The following is an 11,162-nucleotide window of genomic DNA, read 5'->3' as shown; positions in this document are numbered from 1 at the left end:
ACTCAGCAAGAAACTACACTTTTGCCAACAACCTCATCTACAGTTCAAACAACATCTGCTTTGCCAACTTCTGCAAGCACAAGCAATAAAGATTCAACAACATCTGAAATGCCAGTTACAACAACTGAACAAAGCAGTACACTTTTGCCAACAACAACCACATCATCGACTCAATCAACGACTGCTGTGACATCAACATCCACAAGTACAATCCCTATTACAATGACAACATCTGAAATACCATTGACAACAACTCAGCAAGAAACTACACTTTTGCCAACAACCTCATCTACAGTTCAAACAACATCTGCTTTGCCAACTTCTGCAAGCACAAGCAATGAAGCATCAACAATATCTGAAATGACAGTTACAACAACTGAACAAAGCAGCACACTTTTGCCTACAAAAACCACATCATCGACTCAAAAAACCACTGTCTTGCCAACTTCTTCAAGCACAAGAAATGAAGCATCAACAATATCTGAAATGCCAGTTACAACAACTGAACAAAGCAGTACACTTTTGCCAACAACCACCACATCATCGACTCAATCAACGACTGCTGTGACATTAACATCCACAAATACAATTCCTATTACAATGACAACATCTGAAATACCAATGACAACAACTCAGCAGGGAACTACAATTTTACCAACAACCTTATCTACAGTTCAAACAACATCTGCTTTGCCAACTTATGCAAGCACAAGCACTGAAGCTACAACAACATCTCAAATGCCAGTTACAACAACTGAAAAGAGCAGCACACTTTTGCCTAAAACCACCACATCATCGACTCAAACAACCACTGTCTTGCCAACTTCTTCAAGCACAAGCAATGAAGCTTCAACAACATCTGAAATGCCAGTTACAACAACTGAACAAAGCAGTACACTTTTGACAACAACCACCACACCATCGACTCAATCAACGACTGCTGTGACATCAACATCCACAAATACAATCCCTATTACAATAACAACATCTGAAATACCATTGACAACAACTCAGCAGGAAACTACACTTTTGCCAACAACCTCATCTACAGTTCAAACAACATCTGCTTTGCCAACTTCTGCAAGCACAAGGAATGAAGCATCAACAATATCTGAAATGACAGTTACAACTGAACAAAGCAGTACACTTTTGCCAACAACCACCACATCATCGACTCAGTCAACGACTGCTGTGACATCAACATCCACAAATACAATCCCTATTACAATGACAACATCTGAAATACCAGTCACAACAACTCAGCAAGAAAGTACAATTTTGCCAAAAACCTCATCTACAGTTCAAACAACATCTGCGTTGCCGACTTCTGCAAGCACAAGCAATGAAGCATTGACAATATCTGAAATGACAGTTTCAACAACTGAACAAAGCAGGACACTATTGACAAAAACAACCACGTCATCGACTCAGAGAACCACTGTCTTGCCAACTTCTACAAGCACAAGCAATGAAGCTTCAACAATATCTGAAATGCCAGTTACAACAACTGAACAAAGCAGTACACTTCTGCCAACAACCACCACATCATCGACTCAATCAACGACTGCTGTGACATCAACATCCACAAATACAATCCCTATTACAATGACAACATCTGAAATACCATTGACAACAACTCAGCAAGAAACTACACTTTTGCCAACAACCTCATCTACAGTTCAAACAACATCTGCTTTTCCAACTTCTGCAAGCACAAGCAATGAAGCATCAACAATATCTGAAATGACAGTTACAACAACTGAACAAAGCAGCACAATTTTGCCTACAAAAACCACATCATCGACTCAAAAAACCACTGTCTTGCAAACTTCTTCAAGCACAAGCAATGAAGCTACAACAACATCTCAAATGCCAGTTACAACAACTGAACAAAGCAGCACACTTTTGCCTAAAACAACCACATCATCGACTCAGTCAACAACTGCTGTGACATCAACATCTACAAATACAATCCCTATTACAATGACAACATCTGAAATACCATTGACAACAACTCAGCAAGAAACTACACTTTTGCCAACAACCTCATCTACAGTTCAAACAACATCTGCTTTGCCGACTTCTGCAAGCACAAGCAATGAAGCATCAACAATATCTGAAATGTCAGTTACAACAACTGAACAAAGCAGTACACTTTTGCCAACAACCACCACACCATCGACTCAATCAACGACTGCTGTGACATCAACATCCACAAATACAATCCCTATTACAATGACAACATCTGAAATACCATTGACAACAACTCAGCAAGAAACTACACTTTTGCCAACAACCTCATCTACAGTTCAAACAAAATCTGCTTTGCCAACTTCTGCAAGCACAAGCAATGAAGCATCAACAACATCTGAAATGACAGTTACAACAACTGAACAAAGCAGCACACTTTTGCCTACAAAAACCACATCATCGACTCAAACAACCACTATCTTGCCAACTTCTTCAAGCACAAGCAATGAAGCTTCAACAACATCTGAAATGTCAGTTACAACAACTGAACAAAGCAGTACACTTTTGCCAACAACCACCACACCATCGACTCAATCAACGACTGCGGTGACATCAACATCCACAAATACAATCCCTATTACAATGACAACATCTGAAATACCAATGACAACAACTCAGCAAGGAACTACAATTTTACCAACAACCTTATCTACAGTTCAAACAACATCTGCTTTGCCAACTTATGCAAGCACAAGCACTGAAGCTACAACAACATCTCAAATGCCAGTTACAACAACTGAAAAGAGCAGCACACTTTTGCCTAAAACCACCACATCATCGACTCAAACAACCACTGTCTTGCCAACTTCTTCAAGCACAAGCAATGAAGCTTCAACAACATCTGAAATGCCAGTTACAACAACTGAAGAAAGCAGTACACTTTTGCCAACAACAACCACATCATCGACTCAATCAACGACTGCTGTGACATCAACATCCACAAATACAATCCCTATTACAATGACAACATCTGAAATACCATTGACAACAACTCAGCAAGAAACTACACTTTTGCCAACAACCTCATCTACAGTTCAAACAACATCTGCTTTGCCGACTTCTGCAAGCACAAGCAATGAAGCATCAACAATATCTGAAATGTCAGTTACAACAACTGAACAAAGCAGTACACTTTTGCCAACAACCACCACACCATCGACTCAATCAACGACTGCTGTGACATCAACATCCACAAATACAATCCCTATTACAATAACAACATCTGAAATACCATTGACAACAACTCACCAGGAAACTACACTTTTGCCAACAACCTCATCTACAGTTCAAACAACATCTGCTTTGCCAACTTCTGCAAGCACAAGGAATGAAGCATCAACAATATCTGAAATGACAGTTACAACTGAACAAAGCAGTACACTTTTGCCAACAACCACCACATCATCGACTCAGTCAACGACTGCTGTGACATCAACATCCACAAATACAATCCCTATTACAATGACAACATCTGAAATACCAGTCACAACAACTCGGCAAGAAAGTACAATTTTGCCAAAAACTTCATCTACAGTTCAAACAACATCTGCTTTGCCAACTTCTGCAAGCACAAGCAATGAAGCATCAACAATATCTGAAATGACAGTTACAACAACTGAACAAAGCAGCACACTATTGACAAAAACAACCACATCATCGACTCAAAAAACCACTGTCTTGCAAACTTCTTCAAGCACAAGCAATGAAGCTTCAACAACATCTGAAATGCCAGTTACAACAACTGAACAAAGCAGTACACTTTTGCCAACAACCACCACATCATCGACTCAATCAACGACTGCTGTGACATCAACATCCACAAATACAATCCCTATTACAATGACAACATCTGAAATGCCATTCACAACAACTCAGCAAGAAAGTACACTTTTGCCAACAACCTCATCTACAGTTCAAACAACATCTGCTTTGCCAACTTCTGCAAGCACAAGCAATGAAGCATCAACAATATCTGAAATGACAGTTACAACAACTGATCAAAGCAGCACACTTTTGCCTACAAAAACCACATCATCGACTCAATCAACGACTGCTGTGACATCAACATCCACAAATACAATCCCTATTACAATGACAACATCTGAAATGCCATTCACAACAACTCAGCAAGAAAGTACACTTTTGCCAACAACCTCATCTACAGTTCAAACAACATCTGCTTTGCCAACTTCTGCAAGCACAAGCAATGAAGCATCAACAATATCTGAAATGACAGTTACAACAACTGATCAAAGCAGCACACTTTTGCCTACAAAAACCACATCATCGACTCAATCAACGACTGCTGTGACATCAACATCCACAAATACAATCCCTATTACAATGACAACATCTGAAATACCATTCACAACAACTCAGCAAGAAACGACAATTTTGCCAAAAACCCCATCTACAGTTCAAACAACATCTGCTTTGCCAACTTCTGCAAGCACAAGCTATGAAGTTTCAACAACATCTGAAATGCCAGTTACAACAACTGAACAAACCAGTACACTTTTGCCAAAAACAACCACATCATCGACTCAATCAACGACTGCTGTGACATCAACATCCACAAATACAATCCCTATTACAATGACAACATCTAAAGTACCAGTCACAACAACTCAGCAAGAAAGTACAATTTTGCCAAAAACTTCATCTACAGTTCAAACAACATCTGCTTTGCCAACTTCTGCAAGCACAAGCAATGAAGCATCAACAATATCTGAAATGACAGTTACAACAACTGAACAAAGCAGCACACTATTGACAAAAACAACCACATCATCGACTCAGAGAACCACTGTCTTGCCAACTTCTACAAGCACAAGCAATGAAGCTTCAACAACATCTGAAATGCCAGTTACAACAACTGAACAAAGCAGTACACTTTTGCCAACAACCACCACATCATCGACTCAATCAACGACTGCTGTGACATCAACATCCACAAATACAATCCCTATTACAATGACAACATCTGAAATACCATTGACAACAACTCAGCAAGAAACTACACTTTTGCCAACAACCTCATCTACAGTTCAAACAACATCTGCTTTGCCGACTTCTGCAAGCACAAGCAATGAAGCATCAACAATATCTGAAATGACAGTTACAACAACTGATCAAAGCAGCACACTTTTGCCTACAAAAACCACATCATCGACTCAATCAACGACTGCTGTGACATCAACATCCACAAATACAATCCCTATTACAATGACAACATCTGAAATACCATTCACAACAACTCAGCAAGAAACGACAATTTTGCCAAAAACCCCATCTACAGTTCAAACAACATCTGCTTTGCCAACTTCTGCAAGGACAAGCTATGAAGTTTCAACAACATCTGAAATGCCAGTTACAACAACTGAACAAACCAGTACACTTTTGCCAACAACAACCACATCATCGACTCAATCAATGACTGCTGTGACATCAACATCCACAAATACAATCCCTATTACAATGACAACATCTGAAATACCATTGACAACAACTCAGCAAGAAACTACACTTTTGCCAACAACCTCATCTACAGTTCAAACAACATCTGCTTTGCCAACTTCTGCAAGCACAAGCAATGAAGCATCAACAATATCTGAAATGACATTTACAACAACTGAACAAAGCAGCACAATTTTGCCTACAAAAACCACATCATCGACTCAAAAAACCACTGTCTTGCCAACTTCTTCAAGCACAAGCAATGAAGCATCAACAACATCTGAAATGACAGTTACAACAACTGAACAAAGCAGTACACTTTTGCCAACAACCACCACATCATCGACTCAATCAACGACTGCTGTGGCATCAACATCCACAAATACAATCCCTATTACAATGACAACATCTGAAATACCATTGACAACAACTCAGCAAGAAACTACACTTTTGCCAACAACCTCATCTACAGTTCAAACAACATCTGCTTTGCCAACTTCTGCAAGCACAAGCAAGGAAGCATCAACAATATCTGAAATGACAGTTACAACAACTGAACAAAGCAGCACACTTTTGCCTACAAAAACCACATCATCGACTCAAACAACCACTATCTTGCCAACTTCTTCAAGCACAAGCAATGAAGCTTCAACAACATCTGAAATGTCAGTTACAACAACTGAACAAAGCAGTACACTTTTGCCAACAACCACCACACCATCAACTCAATCAACGACTGCGGTGACATCAACATCCACAAATACAATCCCTATTACAATGACAACATCTGAAATACCAATGACAACAACTCAGCAGGGAACTACAATTTTACCAACAACCTTATCTACAGTTCAAACAACATCTGCTTTGCCAACTTATGCAAGCACAAGCACTGAAGCTACAACAACATCTCAAATGCCAGTTACAACAACTGAAAAGAGCAGCACACTTTTGCCTAAAACCACCACATCATCGACTCAAACAACCACTGTCTTGCCAACTTCTTCAAGCACAAGCAATGAAGCTTCAACAACATCTGAAATGCCAGTTACAACAACTGAAGAAAGTAGTACAGTTTTGCCAACAACAACCACATCATCGACTCAATCAACGACTGCTGTGACATCAACATCCACAAATACAATCCCTATTACAATGACAACATCTGAAATACCATTGACAACAACTCAGCAAGAAACTACACTTTTGCCAACAACCTCATCTACAGTTCAAACAACATCTGCTTTGCCGACTTCTGCAAGCACAAGCAATGAAGCATCAACAATATCTGAAATGTCAGTTACAACAACTGAACAAAGCAGTACACTTTTGCCAACAACCACCACACCATCGACTCAATCAACGACTGCTGTGACATCAACATCCACAAATACAATCCCTATTACAATGACAACATCTGAAGTACCAGTCACAACAACTCAGCAAGAAAGTACACTTTTGCCAACAACCTCATCTACAGTTCAAACAACATCTGCTTTGCCAACTTCTGCAAGCACAAGCAATGAAGCATCAACAATATCTGAAATGACAGTTACAACAACTGATCAAAGCAGCACACTTTTGCCTACAAAAACCACATCATCGACTCAATCAACGACTGCTGTGACATCAACATCCACAAATATAATCCCTATTACAATGACAACATCTGAAATACCATTCACAACAACTCAGCAAGAAACGACAATTTTGCCAAAAACCCCATCTACAGTTCAAACAACATCTGCTTTGCCAACTTCTGCAAGCACAAGCTATGAAGTTTCAACAACATCTGAAATGCCAGTTACAACAACTGAACAAACCAGTACACTTTTGCCAACAACAACCACATCATCGACTCAATCAACGACTGCTGTGACATCAACATCCACAAATACAATCCCTATTACAATGACAACATCTGAAATACCATTGACAACAACTCAGCAAGAAACTACACTTTTGCCAACAACCTCATCTACAGTTCAAACAACATCTGCTTTGCCAACTTCTGCAAGCACAAGCAAGGAAGCATCAACAATATCTGAAATGACAGTTACAACAACTGAACAAAGCAGCACACTTTTGCCTACAAAAACCACATCATCGACTCAAACAACCACTATCTTGCCAACTTCTTCAAGCACAAGCAATGAAGCATCAACAATATCTGAAATGCCAGTTACAACAACTGAACAAAGCAGTACACTTTTGCCAACAACCACCACACCATCGACTCAATCAACGACTGCGGTGACATCAACATCCACAATTACAATCCCTATTACAATGACAACATCTGAAATACCAATGACAACAACTCAGCAGGGAACTACAATTTTACCAACAACCTTATCTACAGTTCAAACAACATCTGCTTTGCCAACTTATGCAAGCACAAGCACTGAAGCTACAACAACATCTCAAATGCCAGTTACAACAACTGAAAAGAGCAGCACACTTTTGCCTAAAACCACCACATCATCGACTCAAACAACCACTGTCTTGCCAACTTCTTCAAGCACAAGCAATGAAGCTTCAACAACATCTGAAATGCCAGTTACAACAACTGAAGAAAGCAGTACACTTTTGCCAACAACAACCACATCATCGACTCAATCAACGACTGCTATGACATCAACATCCACAAATACAATCCCTATTACAATGACAACATCTGAAATACCATTGACAACAACTCAGCAAGAAACTACACTTTTGCCAACAACCTCATCTACAGTTCAAACAACATCTGCTTTGCCGACTTCTGCAAGCACAAGCAATGAAGCATCAACAATATCTGAAATGTCAGTTACAACAACTGAACAAAGCAGTACACTTTTGCCAACAACCACCACACCATCGACTCAATCAACGACTGCGGTGACATCAACATCCACAAATACAATCCCTATTACAATGACAACATCTGAAGTACCAGTCACAACAACTCAGCAAGAAAGTACAATTTTGCCAAAAACTTCATCTACAGTTCAAACAACATCTGCTTTGCCAACTTCTGCAAGCACAAGCAATGAAGCATCAACAATATCTGAAATGACAGTTACAACAACTGAACAAAGCAGCACACTATTGACAAAAACAACCACATCATCGACTCAGAGAACCACTGTCTTGCCAACTTCTACAAGCACAAGCAATGAAGCTTCAACAACATCTGAAATGCCAGTTACAACAACTGAACAAAGCAGTACACTTTTGCCAACAACCACCACATCATCGACTCAATCAACGACTGCTGTGACATCAACATCCACAAATACAATCCCTATTACAATGACAACATCTGAAATACCATTGACAACAACTCAGCAAGAAACTACACTTTTGCCAACAACCTCATCTACAGTTCAAACAACATCTGCTTTGCCGACTTCTGCAAGCACAAGCAATGAAGCATCAACAATATCTGAAATGACAGTTACAACAACTGATCAAAGCAGCACACTTTTGCCTATAAAAACCACATCATCAACTCAAACAACCACTGTCTTGCCAACTTCTGCAAGCACAAGCAATGAAGCTTCAACAACATCTGAAATTTCAGTTACAACAACTGAACAAAGCAGTACACTTTTGCCAACAACCACCACACCATCGACTCAATCAACGACTGCTGTGACATCAACATCCACAAATACAATCCCTATTACAATGACAACATCTGAAATACCATTGACAACAACTCAGCAAGAAACTACACTTTTGCCAACAACCTCATCTACAGTTCAAACAAAATCTGCTTTGCCAACTTCTGCAAGCACAAGCAATGAAGCATCAACAATATCTGAAATGACAGTTACAACAACTGAACAAAGCAGCACACTTTTGCCTACAAAAACCACATCATCGACTCAAAAAACCACTGTCTTGCAAACTTCTTCAAGCACAAGCAATGAAGCTTCAACAACATCTGAAATGCCAGTTACAACAACTGAACAAAGCAGTACACTTTTGCCAACAACCACCACATCATCGACTCAATCAACGACTGCTGTGACATCAACATCCACAAATACAATCCCTATTACAATGACAACATCTGAAATACCATTCACAACAACTCAGCAAGAAACGACAATTTTGCCAAAAACCCCATCTACAGTTCAAACAACATCTGCTTTGCCAACTTCTGCAAGCACAAGCTATAAAGTTTCAACAACATCTGAAATGCCAGTTACAACAACTGAACAAAGCAGTACACTTTTGCCAACAACAACCACATCATCGACTCAATCAACGACTGCTGTGACATCAACATCCACAAATACAATCCCTATTACAATGACAACATCTGAAATACCAATGACAACAACTCAGCAGGAAACTACAATTTTACCAACAACCTTATCTAAAGTTCAAACAACATCTGCTTTGCCAACTTATGCAAGCACAAGCACTGAAGCTACAACAACATCTCAAATACCAGTTACAACAACTGAAAAGAGCAGCACACTTTTGCCTAAAACCACCACATCATCGACTCAAACAACCACTGTCTTGCCAACTTCTTCAAGCACAAGCAATGAAGCTTCAACAACATCTGAAATGCCAGTTACAACAACTGAAGAAAGCAGTACACTTTTGCCAACAACAACCACATCATCGACTCAATCAACGACTGCTGTGACATCAACATCCACAAATACAATCCCTATTACAATGACAACATCTGAAATACCATTGACAACAACTCAGCAAGAAACTACACTTTTGCCAACAACCTCATCTACAGTTCAAACAACATCTGCTTTGCCGACTTCTGCAAGCACAAGCCTTGATGCTTCAACAACATCTAAAATCCCAGTTACAGCAACGGAACAAAGCAGTACACTTTTGCCAACAATACCCACATCAGCGAATCAATCAACAACTGCTGTGACATCAACATCCACAAATACAATCCCTATTACAATGACAACATCTGAAATACCATTGACAACAACTCAGCAAGAAACTACACTTTTGCCAACCACCTCATCTACAGTTCAAACAACATCTGCTTTGCCAACTTCTGCAAGCACAATAAATGAAGCATCAACAATAGCTGAAATGACAGTTACAACAACTGAACAAAGCAGTGCACTTTTGCCAACAACAACCACATCATCGACTCAATCAACGACTGCTGTGACATCAACATCCACAAATACAATCCCTATTACAATGACAACATCTGAAAGACCATTGACAACAACTCGGCAAGGAACTACAATTTTACCAAACACCTTATCTACAGTTCAAACATCATCTGCTTTTCCAAAATCTGCAAGCACGAGCAATGAAGCTACAACAACATCTGAAATGCCAGTTACAACAACTGAACAAAGCAGTACACTTTTGCCAACAACAACCACATCATTGACTCTATCAACGACTGCTGTAACATCAACATCCACAAATACAATCCCTATTACAATGACAACATCTGAAAGACCATTGACAACAACTCGGCAAGGAACTACAATTTTACCAAACACCTTATCTACAGTTCAAACATCATCTGCTTTTCCAAAATCTGCAAGCACGAGCAATGAAGCTACAACAACATCTGAAATGCCAGTTACAACAACTGAACAAAGCAGTACACTTTTGCCAACAACAATCACATCATCGACTCAAACAACCACTGTCTTGCCAACTTCTTCAAGCAC

The 11,162-nt window shown here is 39.6% G+C and overlaps 1 protein-coding gene across 1 annotated transcript; it reads left to right on the top strand.

The window, feature by feature from the left end:
* The first annotated feature begins 360 nt into the window (after positions 1 to 360).
* On the top strand, positions 361 to 10,289 carry LOC137073774 (uncharacterized). The gene is made up of 4 exons (XM_067442481.1): positions 361 to 514; positions 5,960 to 6,178; positions 9,236 to 9,454; positions 10,207 to 10,289. The coding sequence occupies exons 1-4, from the start codon at positions 361 to 363 to the stop codon at positions 10,287 to 10,289; spliced, it is 675 nt and encodes a 224-aa protein (XP_067298582.1).
* Positions 10,290 to 11,162: the final 873 nt, after the last annotated feature.

Source organism: Pseudorasbora parva, chromosome 4 (genome assembly GCF_024679245.1).
Source record: "Pseudorasbora parva isolate DD20220531a chromosome 4, ASM2467924v1, whole genome shotgun sequence".
NCBI classification, from domain to species: domain Eukaryota; kingdom Metazoa; phylum Chordata; class Actinopteri; order Cypriniformes; family Gobionidae; genus Pseudorasbora; species Pseudorasbora parva.
Note: the sequence above shows the minus strand (reverse complement) of the source record. Positions and strands in the feature narration are given on the sequence as shown.

Coding starts and splice junctions, on each gene's coding strand:
- LOC137073774 (XM_067442481.1), top strand. CDS start 361: ATGACAGTTACAACAACTGAACAAAGCAGCACACTTTTGCCTACAAAA. Junction 6,179..9,235: donor TACAACAACTGAACAAAGCA/GTACACTTTTGC, acceptor CCTCATCTACAG/TTCAAACAAAATCTGCTTTG. Junction 9,455..10,206: donor TACAACAACTGAACAAAGCA/GTACACTTTTGC, acceptor ACAACAACTCAG/CAAGAAACTACACTTTTGCC.